General features: G+C 44.5%; 4 protein-coding genes across 7 annotated transcripts in view; 2 read left to right on the top strand and 2 right to left on the bottom strand.

Annotated features, from left to right (window-relative positions):
* Positions 1-6,815, top strand: part of lnx1 (ligand of numb-protein X 1) — a 64,864-nt gene extending 58,049 nt beyond the window's left edge. For all 4 annotated transcript variants that reach the window (XM_084066795.1, XM_084066796.1, XM_084066797.1 and 1 more), the window contains 3 exons: positions 1,291-1,537; positions 4,179-4,337; positions 5,711-6,815. In XM_084066795.1, coding sequence (XP_083922921.1) covers positions 1,291-1,537; positions 4,179-4,337; positions 5,711-5,846 — 542 coding nt within the window. In that variant the 3' untranslated portion in view covers positions 5,847-6,815. The remainder of the gene's footprint in view (positions 1-1,290; positions 1,538-4,178; positions 4,338-5,710) is intronic.
* Positions 6,816-6,914: 99 nt separating this feature from the next.
* fip1l1a (FIP1 like 1a) overlaps positions 6,915-20,140 on the bottom strand; it is a 36,107-nt gene continuing 22,881 nt past the window's right edge. The window contains exons 11-12 of the mRNA XM_084066053.1: positions 13,013-13,156; positions 6,915-7,717 (exon numbers count right to left, since the gene is read on the bottom strand). Of these exons, the coding sequence (XP_083922179.1) occupies positions 7,591-7,717; positions 13,013-13,156 (271 nt within the window). The 3' untranslated portion in view covers positions 6,915-7,590. The remainder of the gene's footprint in view (positions 7,718-13,012; positions 13,157-20,140) is intronic.
* LOC311052427 (DNA-directed RNA polymerases I, II, and III subunit RPABC5-like) lies at positions 15,459-15,716 on the bottom strand (the record flags this gene model as incomplete). The annotated part of the gene is made up of 1 exon (XM_084067391.1): positions 15,459-15,716. The coding sequence occupies one exon, from the start codon at positions 15,714-15,716 to the stop codon at positions 15,459-15,461; it is 258 nt and encodes an 85-aa protein (XP_083923517.1).
* Positions 16,275-17,444, top strand: LOC311052025 (branched-chain-amino-acid aminotransferase, cytosolic-like; the record flags this gene model as incomplete). Its single annotated transcript, XM_084066799.1, has 1 exon — positions 16,275-17,444. The coding sequence occupies one exon, from the start codon at positions 16,275-16,277 to the stop codon at positions 17,442-17,444; it is 1,170 nt and encodes a 389-aa protein (XP_083922925.1).

The following is a 20,140-nucleotide window of genomic DNA, read 5'->3' as shown; positions in this document are numbered from 1 at the left end:
CTCATTGCTTGTGCCACGCTGGCATGGAAGATGCAAGTGAGACAGTGGAAATGTGAAAATGTGCCTAATGGTGGTCTTGAACCCCAAACCTTGTACTGATAAACCACTGACACAGCTCACATGCCACAGATACATGGAAGACCTTAGTGATAACTAAATGCGTAAGTTCAGTGAACACGTATTGAAACCAAGAACCTTCTGCTTTCAAATCACAGACATATTCTGTGTGCTATAGAGACTTAGATAATGCTGGTGACAAGGAAATACTTAAGCGCATAGGATTACATAACTTAAATAATAACTTAATAACCAATAGCCTAAAACATGTTGTGAGCTTGTAGACTTGAATTGTTTTTTACAAAAATGTAATTCATGAAATTGTCGTTCTTAAATGTTGATATCTTTACAAGTATAGTAATACAAACGTGTGTGCGTGTGCGTGTGTGCGTGTGTGTGTGATGTTTTGAATGTTTGAGGGAGCTCTCAGCTCCACACATCAAAGGGCAGCGGTGCAGTCTAAATACTGCCCCACCTGCTGGTCCAGGGTTTCTACCCCAGACCGGAGCAATGACTCTGGTTAGGAGAGCAAAGACAACGTTATGGCATCACACCGCAACAGCATAGCATGAGCTCATCGCAGTGTGTTTGTGCTGTGCATGGTTGGAGGGGTGTGTCAGTGTATTCTTATGGGATATAGCAACAGCTGTCTCTCTGTAGTTCTCTGTGTGTGGTGAGGATGAGTTTGTAAGGTCGCTGTCGGGCAGAAACCTTGTATCTCCATATTTCAAATGTGTATGTTTTTGTTGTGAAGTAGTGAAAAATAGCCACAAGCTCCACAAATAAGAGTGAGCTTTGGAGTTACTGTGGGTAAATAGGAAAAATAGGAAAATATCCAAAACAACTGAACTATCCCTGAACCAGTGAAAATATTTTTTTCCACATTGAGATGATCAACAATTTTCTATGAATAAATAAATGAGGCCCCAGATGTCTGTCTACAGTAGCTACACTAATCTGTCATAACTCTGCTGTGTGTTTGCGTCACCTTGATCAGAGCAGGCCTTCTAATGTGCAGGTGGCCCTTTTGTGCCCACACTCCTCTTGTGACTGTCACCAGAGCGGTTGTTGAATATTCAACAGGCAACGATGACAAGACCTTTTATCCTGTGAAGTTCTTGCACAAAGGCGTTGCCTGGGCAACGCCACACTGAGCCAAGGTGTGACGGGCTGTCCTCTGTCCCCCGTCTTCCCCTCCCCACCCCACCCCACCCCACCCCCGGCCCCTTGCAGGTGACATCCTTCTAAACGTCAATGGGGTTGACCTGACAGGGGTGACGCGGAGCGAGGCGGTGGCCAACCTGAAGAACACCTCGTCCCCCGTAGTGCTCAAGGTCCTGGAGATGCGGCCGCCAGACGAATGCCAGCCCGAGTGCACCCTGCCCCCCTGCCTCGCCCCCTCGCCCACCGACAGCGCCAAGAGCCCGTCACCCAACGACGACTACTCCCCGCTGTGGGTGTCATGGCTGCAAGTTCCCAGGTGAGGCCCTAACATGGCCACTGTGACTGATTTTTTACTTTTCCTACACAAATAAAATAAAACAGAAAATATAACAAACGCACAAACCAATCCATTTTCTTTTTATGGTGCAGTGCCTAAGGTGCGAGCCGTTTAAATCCTAAACCATTTAGATTATTTTTTTGCATTGGGTTTGTGTACAGACAAACGCTCTTCTAAACGTTAGAAGAGTGTTCGTATGTCCCCGACTCCCCGTACAAAAAATGAAAATTGTTCCCCTTTAGTTGTTGTTGGGGTATTTGTTCATGTATCTGAAACTCATACTCTGCATTTGCCCATCCTATATATTAGGATGCCATTAATTCAGTGCCCGGAGTGCAGTTAGGGCTCAAGTGGCTTTCTCAGGGACAATACGGCACAGACTGGGCACTGGGCAAGCTGGGGGTTGAACTGAGGACCTTCCGATTCCAGACGGCCTCCCTACCCACTTAGTTTTTACTCTCTCTCTCTGCAACGTCGTTCTCGTCTCTTTAAGTCCGGTATAATTTCCTAACCCTTTCCTAGTTTATGACCCCTGCCAGCCAGCACCAGCTGAAACCCTGACAGGGCCAGCTGGCCACAGCGGAAGAGACAGAATACTAATTATCTGCTGAAAAGCAAAGTTTCAACTCCCAATATTCAGCACTATTGCATAGATAGAGGTGCAAAGAGTGAATTGCCTTCGGCCGTCTCCCCCTGTTTTCTCGGTGAGAGCTTGTCAGCCTGAAATACTGACTGTTCCACATAGCCAGTATCCTCCTCCCCTCATTCCCACCCCCTCCTGCTCTTTTAAGCAGCTTAGACTAGGAGTGTGCCAACTTTAAAGGGATTAAAACACTGCACAACTTCCCATTTCCCATCTCTATTGCACCTATTATCTCTCTCTCTCTCCTTCCCCCCCTCTTGATCTTGTATGGTGGTGTTTAGTTGGCCTGACACCATCCAGGGTTATTATAGTAAACTAAAACTAAAAGGGAGACATTTATATTGATAACCGAAACTAAAATAAAGACTACATTTTAAAACTAGAAAATGTGCTCCTCGGAGCACAGGTCTCCGCCAGGCGATGTGGTAAAAGAAAGTACTGTTCCTGATTAATCCTGTCTTACCTATTTATATTACATATTGTGATGTCACGTGAAGCTTTACCAATGTTAGGTGTTCACAGACGGACGGACACACGGGCGGACGGAGGGTAAAACATACTCTCCACCATGCCTTCGGCCTGGCGGAGACAAAAAGAAGGAAAACTGGATAAAACAAATTCTTACAATGCAAAACTAACTAAAATGAACTAACACAAAATAGAATTGCATGTGCAGCCTATAAGGACATGCCCAAAATAGGGACACCATGCAGGGTTAATGTACTTTGTAGGAAGGTTGAGGTTCAGAACTTCTCCGTCTGTATTCAGCTCACCCTGTGCAGTTGGAGGTCAGGTAGCAAAGGAAAGGCTCCGCTCCCCCGCCTTCTGCCCGCTATACACAGCTTCTGCTCGTGACGGGCATTAAAAAAGGCAAAAGGCGAAATTTCCGCCTTACTGGCAAAATCGATTAGGAGCGAAAAGCGAGTAGTGAGTCACTGACAGGGTTTCAGCGCAGACCGGCAACACGTCTAACAGGATTGGAAAAAGATTTTCCACTTTCACTTTCATTTTCACTTACCCCTTGGGTTCTGTGTGCCAGACTAATGGACCCCTCCATTCTCATTGCTAGGTTTCTAAAAGCTGAGCGTGACCTGGGGGAAAACGTCACATCCCTCTCGGTTCTCGCTAAAGAGCAGCGTCAGGGGGACTGGAGTCAGCAGTCTAGCTAGCAGTCTCTAGTACTACGGCTGCAAGATTACAACTAAAATGATCAACCTGATTATGTTGCTGAATATTGTGCTTATCAGTGTCACATCTTTTGTCAAATGGTATGTAATGGTCTCTGTGATGTTATCGTTCCTCTGTGAGCCTGATGGATGGGGGGGCATGGGCTTTTACAACGTTCTGGTTATCAATCCTTGTGTAAGGGTGATGAGACAAGAGTAAGCTGCAACAGCTGACCAAATAAAATGTTCAGATTAAGTGTAATTAACCTAAAGTCAGTTTTTGCTTTCGCTTTCACAGTTTGCTTTCGATTCACTGTGCTAGATTCTAGTCCAGCCCTATCTAGTACTATACTGTATTGTATGTGAGCACTGCAGTATCAGGCGGACACATTATTTTGAAGCTGTGGCTTAGAGATGCAATGTTTTGTTCACCTTCCCTTCTGGCGCTCACAGGCACATGTACTGTTGTAAATACTGTACATCTCTTCTGGCCCTCACAGGCACATGTACTGTTGTAAATACTGTACATCTCTTCTGGCCCTCACAGGCACGTGTACTGTTGTAAATACTGTACATCTCTTCTGGCCCTCACAGGCACATGTACTGTTGTAAATACTGTACATCTCTTCTGGCCCTCACAGACACATGTACTGTTGTAAATACTGTACATCTCTTCTGGCCCTAACAGGCTCCTGTACTGTTTTAACACATCTCTTCTGGCCCTCACAGGCACCTGTACTGTTTAAACACATCTCCTCTGGCCCTCACAGGCACCTGTACTGTTTTAACACATCTCTTCTGGTCCTCACAGGCACCTGTACTGTTGTAAATACATTGTGTTGCGGCGAAGCACCTCGGGCAGCCTGGGCTTCAGCATCGTGGGCGGTCAGGAGGAGGTCAACTGCAATCAGTCGTTCTTCATCCGTTCCATTGTGGAGGGGACACCAGCCTACAATGATGGCAGGATACGGTACGCGCCTCTTCATTGCACGCCAACGACAGCGTAAAGGGCCATACAGTGTGTGGAAAATTGGATTAGCTATCTCAAGCAAGTTTCAAGTTTCTGTTTGCCAAGTTGATTTCATACTGAAACTAGAAAAAGTGCTCCTCGGAGCACAGGTCTCCGCCAGGTCAGGTAGGTTATTGTGGGCCAGCAATGGTCGGAATTCAGTCATTATAGAGGTGAGTGGAATCTGTAGATGTTGAGGGATTAATGTTGATGATGTTATTGGACAGACACAATATGTTGATTTGTGGGATGTGCGTGCAAAGTTCATGATTTCAGGCATTTTGTTCAAAACAAACCACTCCTGCAAACTTTAGAAGACAATCTTAGCCAATCAGGATGGAATATGAAAAAATGTACAGATCAGTCTTGATCACATGACTATAGAGATACTGTGTACCGATTTGCGTGATGTTTGGACAAAATCTGTAACAAAAATATTTCGAAAAAATCTGCCTCCTGGTGCCGCTATAACAGGCCGATGGCATTCTCTGGCATCCAGGGAGTGTTTGTGCTCAGTTTCACATCGAACGGGCCAACGGTGGCGGAGATTAGCTGTTCACAGACGGACGGACACACGCGCACACACAGACGGACGGACAGACAGGGGGCAAAACGTAGTTTCAGTTCATTGTCTCCGCCACGCCTTCGGCCTGGCGGAGACAATGAACTGAAACCATTGGCTTCCTCAAAATTCCACCAAACCATTCTATGCGTTGGAAAATGGTCCCAGTAATGTCAAATATACCATGAGTCATTCATTAGTCAACAAGACCAGGAGACCTGGTTCTGCCAGACCCAGAATAAATTCCTTTTTATGCCCATGTATGGACGAAAGGGGGACGAAATTCAGAGGTCCCCTTTATGCCCATGTATGGACGAAAGGGGGACGAAAAAAAGACAGACTTTTATGCCCATGTATGGACGAAAGGTAGGCCGACCCCTTGGGTCTGGCAAAGAGTTAAATATGCCAGACCGCTGGTTTGGTCCTTGTGGGGTAGCCTATGTTTTACAGTATATCAAAAATAAGCCTTTGTCAGTGTGTAACCTTATTTTAATGTCAGAATTCTACCTACCCATTTATGATACTTTCTATACCTTGTTATAAGTTGTTACAAGCTCACAAAGTGGGAGATCGGGGATCTGCATAAATGCGCAAAAAAGTGGACACAGAACCAAAGTATCCAGGATATATGTAGATGTTTTAAATAATGCAGGTGTGGGGACATTTTACTGGAGGTGAATGTAAATGTTCTTGTGTGGTGTTTTTGTGCTGGTGCTGGGGCATTTTACTGGAGGTGAATGTAAATGTTCTGTGTGTTATTGTTGTTGTGCAGGTGTGGGGACATCTTGCTGGAGGTGAATGGGAACAGCACATGGGGAATGACCCACACGGCACTGGTGCGCCTGCTTAAAGAGCTGCGAGGGCGCATTACCCTGACCATCGTGTCGTGGCCGGGCAGCCTGCTGTAGCCACGCTCCACACTTCAACAGCACTGCACCGATTGTGGAATGTGGAAGGGCACGACCGAAGCTTTGGACTGGCCGACCGCGCCCAGCCGGCTGCGTGGGGGAGGAGGGGCTTATGGAAAATAAATCTGACTCCTGATTGGACAGCCGACAGACTTTGCCGCGGGAGTTTCAGACAGGACCTCAGTTCAACCGCAACTGGTTGAACTTCGCCCACCCCCCAAGGAACGCTGGACGAAACCTGGACACCACCTGGACCTGAGCCCCCCCCCCCTGAGATGTGTTGGCAGCTTTCCTGATTGGAAGAGAGGGCTGTTAATCTGACACAGCATCCAATGAGAGTAAGGGGGGCGGGAAGGACTACACAGGGACTAGACTAATGAGTTGCCAATTCCAGTAGTTATACGTTAGGGTATGCATTATGTTGGACTCACATTTCTTTATTCTAAATGTTGGGTGTCTAAAAAAAAGAAAAAAAAGAAAATACTGATCCAAGCACTTGTTGATATGTTTTGTTTATTTGTTTGACTGTTTAATGGCCTTTGAAATCCAGGCCGTGTTCTGTTTGTACCGACAGTGGTTGTCATCTTTTCATGCATTCGGGATGCGAGGTCACATCGCTGAGTAGTCGTCTGTTGTTGACTTGTTTTTCAGAAGCTGTTGCTAAATTTATCAAACCACTGGCAAAATAAAGGAAAAAAAAAATAAAAAAATAAAAAAGGGGTTAATGTGTTAAAAAATATATAATAATATTTAAGGTGACATCGTGGAGGCCTTAACTAATTTTCCTACTTTTGAGAAGAAAAAAGTTTAAAAAAAACTACCTGACTTGGTTTCTGTGTGTGTTTCAGTGGATGCGTCTGGGGGCAACGTCCCCCGATTTTACTGCGGTTCTGTCTCTCACGCTTGGGCCTGTGTAGTATATCTGATGGTACATTTGGTTAAATAATCAATAAAGTCATTCGAAAAGGACACCTGTGTCGCAGTACTCTGGCTTTGTGTGTGTGTGTGTGTGTGTGTGTGTGTGTGTGTGTGTGTGTGTGTGTGTGTGTGTGTGTGTGTGTGTGTGTGTGTGTGTGTGTGTGTGTGTGTGTGTGTGTGTGTGTGTGTGTGTGCGTGCGTGCGTGCGCGTGTGTGTGTGTGCTTGTATTGCTATGCTTGTCAGGGCCAAATGTTACCACATGTATAGTAGAAGTTGAGAAATACAAATTGTGCGGATACCTTTCCTGGTCCTCAAAAGAGAAATGCTGGTTTTATGGTTAAAAAATATTAACAATGAAATTCATAAAATTGTAGTTCTGAAATGTTGATTGTCCTCAAGTATAGTAGTGTGTGTGTGTGTGTGTGTGTGTCTGTGTGTGTGTGTGTGTGTGTGTGTGTGTGTGTGTGTGTGTGTGTGTGTGTGCATGCGTGCGCGTGCGTGCGTGCGCGTTTGGGGCAGGTAGAGGCTAGAGACTTCCTCTTGGCCATGAAAGCGAATCTTGGTGACTAACAAACAGCTATTCAGTGAACTCCTTTATCCAATTTCAAGTGAACAAAAAGGACACCTTTAAAAAGGTGACATAATATACTGTACACATTGTATACACAACATATACAAAGAAATCTGTCTAATAAAATCTCAAACTGAAAAGGACTTCGTAAATATTCATGAGGAGCCAGTCCCTGGTTTCTGACGCACGTCCCAAAATGCCACCGGGTGACACCTTGACCTGTGGTTGCCTAGCGATGGGGTACGGTTGAGTCACTAGTTGGCTTCTGATTGGTTCTCCTGGTCTGCGGAGAGCTCCTTGTCCTCTATGCTCCTCTTGGCTTTCTTGTGTCTCCGGTGGCTGTCCTCCTCTTCACTGTCAGGTTTCCTCCTTCTGCTGCTCCTGGGACACGGAGGCAGTGGTGGAAAAAGTACAAAAATGTTTTACTTTGGTAAAAGTATCAATACTGCGACGACCCTCTCCTACAATGCTACTGGGGCTGATTGGTGGGGTGGAGCTGGATCGTCAGGGAGATTGGACCACACCTGAGTCTGGTGTGTCTTAGGCCTAATGTCGGGACCGTACTTATGTTCCCCGCTTTCCTAGGGAGAGCGGGGAACATAGGACCTAACCTAAACCTAACCCTAACCCTAACCTTAGTGGGGGAACATAGAACCCGGGGAACATAGGGATGACCCCCTAATGTCCACTTGCCTCCATTCATGCCTTCTCCTCTCTCCCCCAAGTTCGGTTTTGATAACCTGCCTTGCAACATTCACACTGCACATACACTCGCACCCATGCACTCAGACCCGCATTAACCGTAGAACTTAATGGAACTTGTGTTCCACGGCCTGCAGCCTACAGGGGCACTGTGGGAATTATGTATTTTTAAAAAAAAAATTGTACATTTTGTTTAAATGTATATTATAATATTATATATATTCTTATTATTATTATTTATAAAAACAGAAGCAAGCCTCTTGCATACCGTCGCTGGTACTGGTGTGTCACTTCTACTTCCTGTAAGTAGACAAAAAAATTAAACTAGTACAAGTGGCTCTTATTTTGAAATCCTCAGTTTTCAGAGGAAGTTTGTTTCTGTTAACCAGTATGACTGGCTCTGCTATCATGGTCTGTGACAGCAACACAAATAAATAAGAACCATGTGGATTAAACGCAAGATTTGGGCCAACGTTCATATTTACGAAAAACCAGCTCCTGTGAGTGACTTAAACATTGTACAAACTTTGGAAGTGCCGTGTGTTAAACTCTTTGAACCTCCGCAGCATGGTTTGTTAATCTTACAATGAAGGTGTGTGTGTGTGTGTGTGTGTGTGTGTGTGTGTGTGTGTGTGTGTGTGTGTGTGTGTGTGTGTGTGCGTGCGTGCGTGCGTGCGTGCGTGCGTGCGCGCGTGCGCGCGTGTGCGTGTGTGTGTGTTTGTTTGAAGTAGGTTTAGGCTGTATCTCACGTGCTGTGTTTGAATAATGTAGCTCACAGTTGTTAATGTCATCTCTGTCTGTCTGTCTGTCTGTCTTAGTGCTACCATAATGTACACTGTGAAAATCAAAATGACATATTCTTAATACATTTGTACTGTGCAAATACAGTAGCTGAATAGGATGGGGCAGTAGGTCTACGCTACTGTATTTTAACATCAGTCATAATGGTGAGCCATAATGTTTTCTGAGGTGGTAAAACGGTTGAGAACCACTGCGGTAGACTTCAAGAAGTGGGTCTACTTGTCTGATTGTCACATGTTTGGTGGGGATCTTTTTACTTTTACTTTTCAAGTACATTTCAGAGCCTGTACTTTTGTACTTTTACTTGAGTAATTACTTGAATGAGTACTTTTTACTAAAGTCGCTTTTTACATAAGTAAATGTATCTGAGGCTACTTCTACAGTACTTTAAGTAAAGAAAGTGAGTAGTACTTTTCCCATCTCTGCTAAGTATTGTTTTCTCAATTCTAAACTTGAATTGTTGAATTTCTTGTGAAGAATAAGAAAATAAATATGAAACATTTGTTAGTAAAAAATGTTTCATGAGATAAGATGGGTAACAAATTGTTACCCATCTCATCACCATATGTATTGTAGCCTACGACTGTAATGACTATAAGGTAAACTCCTTAATAATAAATGTAATTTGTAATGATAGACACTGTAGTTATAGCATAGACTGAAGTTGGAAAGGATGTGCCCAGTGCCTGTGTCAGCGCCGATCGTGCTGGCGGTGGCACGTGCACCAAACGCACATGCGCGTTCATTCGCTGCGCGAACGCACCCAATATTGTCCGATTAATGTTGAGGGGGGGGCTTTGATTTGGTGTAGTTCCACGGCCCTGAGGGGCATTAATGCACTGCCTACACACTGATTGTCATTCATATTTACTGATGTTATGTTTGTAGTTATTTGTTTAGTTGATCTTTAAATAAAGACAAGTTATATACTTTTAACTGTGCCTGTTTCCCTTTTGTTGCAACCCTGAGTCAGGTTGTAACAAATGGGGGCTTGTCTAATTTGGTATGACAAGATGGATCCCTAGAAGACTTAAACTGGTTGTTATAGTCCAGCAGCCCTGAGGTGGGGAATGAAATTTGGAATATAGTTTTTTTTATTAGCCTAAAATATTGTCTATATACGTACATTCATGAAACCACCTGCTGAACGGCTGTCAGCATTGAGACATTTTTATAGGGGGTATAGTCCAGGCAAGCTAGCTCATTTTGGACCTCAAAATCTAAGTAATTGTAACAGATTTTTTTCTTCACAGACCATTTCTATTAAGTCACCAGAACAACATACTAAAAGTCCTAAGAAATCCTAGTTGCGGAAATATGTTTAATTGGCATCAACCCAAAATGGACGCCACATTATTGTCAAAAAGCCATATACAGTACAATGATGGTGCGTTGACTTTTCATTCGTCTGAGATTTCAATTGACTTACAAATACATTTTGAGGTAAGGAATTCAGATAAAATATATTTTAAAAAGAAATTGAGCCATTTTTTAATTTACATTTACACTTTTATTAACAGATAGTTTAGCAAACTAGCATTTCACATCAAAGTAATTGTAACCGATTTTTTTTTTTCACCATACATCCTTTATATGAGATTTCCAGAACAACATACTAAAAGTCCTAAGAAATCCTAGTTGCTGAAATATGTATATATATAGGAGATGTCCACCAATTATTGTCAAACAGCCATATACATTTATGGTGAGTTCAATTTTCATTTCTGAGATTTCAGTTGACTTACAAATACATTTTGAGGTGAAGAATTACCCTGACTGAAGATTTTTGTTTTGCATGTGCATCTCTATATATGGGTAAAAAAAAACTCAATGCTGACAGCCGGTCAGCAGGTGGTTTCATGAATGCATGTATATAGACAATATTTTAGGCCAATACAAAAAAAATGATATACCAAATTTCATACTTCAGTCAAAAAAGGCCCTTTGGCTGCCTGCCGGACTATTATCACTTTGGTCATCTTCATTTCATGGAATTTGGTTCCTTCAGAGGAAGTGTTCTCCAGTGGTGAGTACTAGTGCTGCTACCTGTTAAGTGCTAAAATGATGGGAGATGCAGGTGCAGCATATAGTTAAAACATTGTCTGGTTTGGCCATTGGAATTTTTCCCCCTAGTTTGGTGAGGAGAGAGGAGCTTAGGGATATTGATGTTACTTGTCTCCCTGGTGGTACAAGGAAGTCTGGAACTATTCCCCTGATAGGTTGAAGAAATGTGTCCTCGATAGGGACTGTTTATTTTGGTAAACTGTTATTTTTCTGTGTCTTCCTTGCGGCCCTGGGGGCACATCCATGGCTTTGAGAGGGTTGCCATTTCATGATTGCCCAATCTACCCATCGGGCTTATGTGCGTAAATACCTCCCGCCAATAGGACACATGAACACTAGGGTGAGTTAGCCAGGCGGGGGAAAGCTCTGTCTCTCTGTCATTGAGCCTGTATCCTTGTATGCATTGGAGAGCAAGGGTGGTGCTCCTAGTAACCTTTGCTGTGGTTGCTACAGTACCTGTAGCAGTATGGGGGATGGTTTGCTTATGGTGAATTAAGAAGCTGAACTTCCCTTTGTTTTATATTGGTACAAGTAAAAGTCTGGAATAAAAAATGTACTTAAAGTACAAAAGTATTGGTATCAAAAACCAAAGGTACAAAGTACTCATAATGCATGCATGTCCCATTTCACAAGTTTTCAAATGCATAAATTGTAAACAAATATTTTGAAAATAATTTTGAAAAGAAAATCTACAAGCTCACAATGCGTCGCATTACAACGCATTGTGAGATTGTAGATGGCTATTTTCAAATGGCCGAACTTCAACCGTATATACCATTTGGCGAACTGTATATAGGGTTGAAGTGGGTAATCAAAATCGACAAAGTAACGACTTTCAAATAATTGTAGTGGATAAAAGTACTAACATTTGTCTCTCTCTGAGATGTAGTGGAGTACTGAAAACTGGTAATACCTAAAAATGTTACTTAAGTACAGTAATTGAGTAAATGTACTACACCACTGGGACATGGGACATGGAGGACACACCCTCACACCGTTATAGCATTGGTTCTCAAACATTTTCTTGTCAAGGACCCCCAAATTGATACGTATTTAGCAACAGACCGCCCATTTGAAAAGATCTTGAGCCAGGGACCCCCCTAAGATTTGTGTTTCTTATAATCTTTCAAGATTGTTACCTTTTTTTAAAATAGCAGGTCTACAAGCTCACAATGTGGCGCGATGCGATACGCTATGAGCTTGTAGATCAGCTGTCTTTTGGTCAAAGTATAAAATAGGGTTAAAGTGGTTAAAGTGATTTTGATGCCATTTGCTGGAGCCCCCCCTCCCAAAGACACCTGGGGTCCCTAGACCTCACTTTGAGAACCCCTGTGTTGACCGTTAGTCATGGTTTATTTGATTAGGACAAATACTAAATAACAGTGGCCCTCATCAATCTAACACAGAAGCCAGCGCAGAAATCATCTTATGACAGGGTTCACAGAGTGTGATTTATGAAGCGCTTGTATCTCCACAATCACGGCTTAACCACATGGACTCTATCGTCCCTATTCTGTGTATTTAATAACAAGAAAATATTCGAAATATAATTTTCAGTAGTTAAGAATGATTTTAAGCTCAAGTTTTCTGGCAATGTTATGTCATAACTCTAGTAGCGCAATGCTATCTCAAGCCTCTGGTAAACATACAGCCACATTTTAAACAGCAGGCACACTATTATGATGTCCATCGATGGCCAAGCTATCTCAATGTAAAATCCGATAATGGAAGTGGTAGCATGGGGCAAAACAAAAGCGGCATTACAAAACACATTATTTATGACTTTCCTGCTAGTTGCCGCGTACTAGCAAGAGTAGCAAGAGTACTCCTGCATAAGTAATCATTTAGTGCTTTGATACAGTGGAGTGATTTATGTAATTTACCTCTGATTAGATCCTCATGTAGATCCCCCTATTTAGGGATATGTAAATTAGCACACAGAAACTGATTTCAGGCAGAGCTTGTGTGTGTGTGTGTGCGTGCGTGCGTGTCACCGTGCCTCCGCTGCACACCGTTGACAACAACCAGAGCAAAGTGGAGTTTGACACAGTGACTCAGCTCTGAACAAGTTTCTAGAATGTACACTCATACAGTGTCAGTGTGTTGTACCTGTGAGACGTCTTGTGACGCCCTTCATCCTTGTCCCTGGGCCTCCAGTCTCTGCGTCTGTCCTCTCTGTCTCGGCTGCCGCTATTTCTGTGGCGCTCAGAGTTCCTCTGTGCGTGGTCCCTGTGTCGCACGCGTTCCTCCTCGCTGGGAAACATTGAAACACCACTCACACTAGTTAAAGAGATTCAGTTCTCTCAGGGAGAGATGTCAGTGGGTGTTACGACACAAACTGGGAAAGAGACCCCATGTTTCAAAAGCGTAATAATATTGGGCCTTCATGTCGGAGGCAGGGTCTGCCGTTTGCCTGGCTGAGCTTTTAACACCCTCCCACCCATGTTCCAAGCCTTTGAGGAACACAGAGCGGCCAGCCCCTGGCCTACTGTGCCCTTTAGATTAAAGGCATGGCCGGCACGCGCCCTGTGTCCTCTGGGCTCCACAAAAACAAATACAGCTCCATGATTTAGCGAAGGACCGGCAGTCCCCCTCCTCTCACATGATCTGGCATTAATTTCACATACATTCTCTCCCCCTTAGTCGACCTCTTGGTACGTGCATGCACAAAGACGTGCTCGTACACGGTCGAATGTGTGCGCGCGAGCACACACACACACACACACACACACACACACACACACACACACACACACACACACACACACACACACACACACACACACACGCACACTTCTCCTCGGAGGCCGAGGGCTTTTTAGATGAGTGGATGTCTAGTCCCTGCTCAGTGGCTGTAAACTACACTGGCAACAGTCAAAGCTTTTATCACAGTGCCCCCAAAAACTGGCAACCTACAAGCTCACAACACATCGTGTTGCGGCACGTTGTGAGCTTATCAATAGGCTATTTTTTGGTACTGATGTACAACAGAGTTTAGACTCTAGTATTTTCATTGTTGGGATTTCAATGTAAAGACGTTTGCTATTGTCAAACATTGTTGCAGTAAGATAGTCATTTAGGATTGAACAGCCAGATAGCGCATGTTCTCCCGCTGGGAGAATGATGTGACGCAGTCGGCAGGAGCATGAAGCCGCTTGTAGTGCTTTTCAAGTTGGAACTGTTGAAGTGCAACATGTGATTTATGCATGACTCGCCCACACAAACACAGTGACTCACAGGATAATGAGGGGATGTTGAGATAAAAATGTGCATTCCAAGTATTCCATACACAAGTTGAGACCATAGTTTTTGTTGGACATGTATTAATATATTCTATACAAGCTGATACTCTCCCCATCTCTCTTACCCCTTCTCCCAACATCTTCCGAAGACCACACCGGTTGTTACGATATCTGAGCTTGAGGTCTTAACCACTTCTTATGCCGTATTTTGATCTACAAGCCTTGTAGATCTTAGATTTTCAAAAGAAATGTAAAGTCTTGCCTATAATGACATGCCTAGACCAAAACAGGGACAAAATGTGCTGCAGAGGTGATTTATTTTTCTTGAAGAGATGTCCGCAGCGGTTCATGCATCTAAATTATCTAAAACGCCAGCCATCAACCCCTGGATAGCCATCTGACTACCAATTAGAAAAAAAAGGGGTCCAATACTGGCGTGCATCCCAGACCTCATGTGGACATTCTACAACGCCAGTTATCTATGACATATTTATGACATATGACACCATATTTGGGGAAGGTTCAGCCCGATCTGACCGACATTCATTTATAGACTGAAAGAGACTAGCCGATGACGTCATCCGTGCCCAAATTCGCTATAAGTGATTATAAGCGATATGGAGAGCCGATATGTTGTCACCCAGGTGCATGTGTGTCCACAGCTAATCTCACAAGGATCTCGCCAAGGATGTCAAACCAGCGCCAAAAGTAAAAAAAAAAAAAAGTACGATTAACAAACACCTCCATACAGTACGTGTCAGGTGATGTTCAATTAAGCTGTAGTCAAACCACCATATTTTCTCCATGAGGCCATGACGTGTATTACTGAACCACATGTTAAGACTGTTTATTTGATGCATTCCTGTTTATCTTTGATGTTGACTCTGGAGCGTTGCAGTGACAGCTCTGAGATGGTGTTATGGTGTGAGTGAAAACTTCCTGTGTACTTTAGTCAGTAGTCTGGAGGACTCTGATGTCATAAGACTGTTCCAGTGAACAGTCCTTGAAATAAAACAAGGGAACCAGGAGACCTGGTACTGCCAGACCCCTAGTGGTTGAAATCTGAATGGCCGAGCTTCGCATGATGTGTGTCCCTTCCATGTCCCTTCTATGACGAAAGGGGGACAGACCTTTTTGTCTGGGGCCGGGGGACAAAGTGACCATGCCCATGTATGAAAACAGATACAAAGCCTCATGTAAAATCGACCCCTTGGGTCTGGCAAAAAGTTTGAGAACCAAAGCATGTCACAAAATGATTCACTGTGGTCAACCGTTTATCTCCACATTGTCTCCGGAATCTCCGTCAGTCCATTTCATCCAAGTCCGTCTTCAGCAGTTCTCGGAAATGTTGCTTCATCATCAGTCTTGATCTTCTCCAAGGGAGCATAGTTCAACAGCTTCTCTATGAGATCCACGTGAGAAAGGAGCATCCTCCGACAACAGTACCTCTTCAAACCCAGTGCATCAAGGGCATCACCCTCAGTATACTCTGCCTGAAGCAATCCAAGGTATGATTCCCACTTGTTCCCCACGATCTTGCCACACGTGAAGCATCTAATTGGGATGATCATTGTAGAATCACAATTCAATGCTATTTTATATTTACAACAAAAACCCTATTGAAGGATAACCTACAGAAGGGTTTCTTCTCCAATATTTATCTTTTGGTAAGCAGTCAATAATACAATAAAGTTGTATTTTGTTCTTAAACTTTTAATCTAATATTACCTAACCCTGCAAAAATTAGCTGCCAATGGACGAGAAGGGAATGGTCATTAAATATATACACTCTTTGGTTGCTATGACATCTGCTATTGTCATTACGTTCTAAAATCTACTGATCGGTCGATATATGGTAAAGTTCAGTACCTATTGTACCTATTGTCTATTATCAGAGCTATGTGGAACGCCATATTTGGAGAGACATTATGTTCATAGATTTGTGGAATATAGATACTGCAGTAGAATGATAGAAGCGGAAGATATTAGTATGTCATCTATGACATCAGTACTATGACAGCGGCACAAACATCACGGTTTAGCATGGCCAGTCAGCAAAGCTGATTGAGACACACACACAACAGATTGGAAATATCTTATCTACAAGATATTTACATTACACATCAGCAATGGCAGCCATCAGAATGACACTTCATCGACAGTTTGTCCAGACCCTCCCCTTCACCTTGAGGTCATTGCGGGCGGCCAGCTCCTTTAAGGCGGCGGACCTCACCATCGAGCGCAACACCAACTGTGCACCTAAACCTGACCCCTCCGCCCTGCTGTTCGGCAAACACTTCTCTGACCACATGCTGACCATTCACTGGTCAGAGAAGCATGGCTGGAAGGCGCCTCAGATAAAGCCCTTTCAGAACCTGTCCTTACACCCTGCCGCCTCTGCCCTGCACTACTCCGTGGAGCTGTTCGAAGGCATGAAGGCATACCGTGGGGTCGATAAGCACATCCGCCTGTTCAGGCCCATGTTGAACATGGAGAGAATGTGTCGAAGTGCAGACCGGAGCTGCCTCCCTTCGTTTGACAAATGGGAACTACTGGAGTGCATCCGTAAGCTAGTGCAGGTAGACCAGGAGTGGGTTCCCTTCTCCCAGGATGCCAGCCTCTACATCAGACCCACCTTCATAGGAACAGGGCGCAGCTTAGGAGTGTCCAGACCAGGAGAAGCTCTGCTCTTTGTCATAGTTGGACCCGTGGGGCCCTACTTCGCCACAGGTTCCTCCGTTTCTCTGCTGGCGGAACCCACCTTCGTCAGGGCATGGAAAGGAGGCGTGGGTGCATATAAGTTGGGAGGCAACTATGGACCCACCATAGCTTTGCAGAGTGAGGCGGTGAGACAGGGGTGTCAGCAGGTCCTGTGGCTGTACGGAGAACAGGAGGAGATCACAGAGGTCGGCACTATGAACCTCTTCATCTACTGGTCCAATGAGACTGGAGAGAAGGAGCTGCTCACTCCTCCTCTGGATGATGGCATCATACTTTCTGGAATCACCAGGCAGTCTCTGCTGGACCTGACCAGAAAGTGGGGTGAGTTTAAAGTGACAGAGCGCAAAATATGCATGAAGGAGCTGCTTGGAGCCATGGACTCAGGGAGGGTTCTAGAAGTGTTCGGAACAGGGACTGCCTGTGTCATTTGTCCTGTTGGCAGCCTGCTGTACAAAGGAAAGACTTACTACATTCCCACCATGGAGAATGGTCCAGACCTGGCCAAGAGATTTCACAAAGAACTTAGTGATATTCAGTATGGACGCAAGCACAGTGACTGGGCTCCATTGGTGGTTTAGATCATGCATTCTCAAACTTAAAAGAGGTGGTTGCAGAGGACGCTAAAGTAAGCTTTAGCGTGACACCTACTCTTATTAGTCTCTACTCTCAGGTGGCCATGGTTTGGGCTTCCACTCCGTCTTGGGCCGGGCATTGATTTGAGAGACGCGCTCATTATACCTGGCATTGTCTGACATCATAGTGTTGTATGCATATGAGGAAGATGCCACAAGGGCCCCTGTACAGAGCAGGGCGTAGATGATGTTCTCCCCAGATCCACCAGGGACGGACGACATCTGCCGGCGTTGAACCACATCCCTGGGTAAACCGTAGGCCGCTTTCTGTGCCAAAGGCCCAAATCTCCGCCAGGCCGCCCTGCAGGAATACATTGCCTCTGCTGCGTGTAAGAGAGGACGCTTATGTGCTTCTTCAACAAGGACAGAATGAATTGGCCTGCTGTGATCCTGAAGGGTTATCTATCCCTCTGTGGCTGGGGGAGTGGGTTGGCGGCGTGTGAACAGATGCAGACGGAAAACCCCACCTTTAGTTGCGTACTGCTTATATAGGGTGTATGGAATCGCCTTGGTTGACATGCCTATCATTATGAAGCACCACTGACGTCATACAGACGTCAGTATGACGTCTTGTGGTTGTTATCTCCACCAGGCTGAGAGGCAAAAAAAAAGTAAAAGTAAAAAGAAGATTCTTGAAAATCCATTGAAATAATTACATTTGTTTGGTAGAAAATCCAAAAAAATATAATATTTACTTGCGGCCCATAAAAATGCGTCCGTGACCCAAAAGTGGGTACTTTTATTCTTAAGGAAACACTGCTGCAATCCACTCTATATAGAACAAATGTACTGTAGACTTGAGTACAGAGCTGAATATATTAAACATGTATTCTTGTGCTAACAGTGGGATTTCAGTCCTGAGGGCCGTGTTATTAGCATTATGACATAAGCACCAGGCTCATACACTCAGAGTTAGTTAAATGGATAATAGAGCGAGCAGACAGTGTTGAAATAAATAAATTGGTGTCTAGAAACCTTGAACTCGTGCCACCTGCGCAGCAAACTGAGAAGGAGCCTACTGTATGCAACAGATTTATTGCCTTTAATACCAAAACCCCCAAGGTGTATGTGCGTGTGTCTGTGTGCGTGCGTGTGTACTTGACTTGTACTATCTTTGTGAAAATCAAATGTCAGGAGGATAGAAAGATTATGACAATGATGGAAAAAGAAGACATCTGGCTGGTCCTTATTTTTCAACAAGCTGTTTTAAGGTTATAATTAGGTTTAGGTTAACGCTGCAATGTTGAACTTAAATACAACTTTATTTAATCTGTATGGTAGAGTATGTTGATATAACTAGTAAGTACATCTGCATTGGTTGGAGGTGGTCTGCCTACTCTTCCATTGAGACACTGGTGTCGGGTAGGACAACTACTGGTTGACAAGTAGCACTGCCTGAAGCTCATTAGCCCAATATCTCCCTAGGCCAAGCAGGGATTTGCGTCTTGGATGAGCGGTAGAAATGTCATCTCTCACACAGGAGACCTGGGCACGCACCTGAAAAGTACGGATGCGACTTTAAGGTCAGGCTAAAGGTTAGGCACATACTGTAAGCTGTGATGCTTAAGGTTACGGTTAGGGGTTATGGAATTAATGTTCATGCTAATCAGTCTAAAGTTCTCACAAGGACAAAAGAGCAAGAGTGTGTGTGTATTACTACTTGTGAGGGCCAAATGAGAGAGATATGAGTGAGTGTGTGTGTGTGTGTGTGTGTGTGTGTGTGTGTGTGTGTGTGTGTGTGTGTGTGTGTGTGTGTGTGTGTGTGTGTGTGTGTGTGTGTGTGTGTGTGTGTGTGTGTGTGTGTGTTAGACACACACACACACACACACACACACACACACACACACACACACACACACACACACACACACACACACACACACAATGATAGAGTGTGTGAGGCCCTGCCAGTTGGAGACAGGACAAGGCCGTCCACACTGAGCATTCTGGGATGGCAAACACATTGAGGGGACAAGTGTTGACCAAATGGTCAAGCAGCTGCCCAGCCTGCCCCCGCCAGGCCAGGGAGAGCGGTGCAGGCAGAGGAGGGAGACTGGAGGCCACACCATATGAACCGTAACCAGTGGTGGAAGTACTCAGAGTAAAAGTATCAATACCACAATGTAGAAATAATGCATCAAGTAAAGGTCCTGTATTTAAAAAATGACTGGAGTAAAAGCACACAAGTATTGGCAGCAAAATGTACACATTCTTCGGAAGATATTTGAAAATGTGATTTTTAGAAGTACTAAGCACTGAAAAACGTACCTCAAATATATACTTGAGTACAGTACTTGAGTAAAAGTAATTAGTTACTTCCCACCACTGCCGTAACCTCATGGAATCTATTAGCAGTGGCGCTAACTCCCAAGGCATGCGCTGGCGACCACAGCTGATAACCAGTAGCCGATGCCCGGAGGGAGGGAGGGGGGGGGGGGGGGGTTGTCCTGCCGACAGAGTGCACAGCACAGCGGTGCATGTGGCCCGCAGAACGAGTGTAGCGTGTCACACATCTAGCGCACGGGATTACACGCACTGTCACTGACCCTGCACGTACGTAAACAACCACATGGGTGGCCAGTAGCCAGGCTCCATTATGCTCTCTCTTGTATCACACACACAAACACGCACGCGCGCACAGA

Source organism: Gymnoscopelus microlampas (genome assembly GCF_963454915.1).
Source record: "Gymnoscopelus microlampas genome assembly, chromosome: 9".
Taxonomy (NCBI): domain Eukaryota; kingdom Metazoa; phylum Chordata; class Actinopteri; order Myctophiformes; family Myctophidae; genus Gymnoscopelus; species Gymnoscopelus microlampas.
This window is presented reverse-complemented; position numbering and strand designations above follow the sequence as displayed.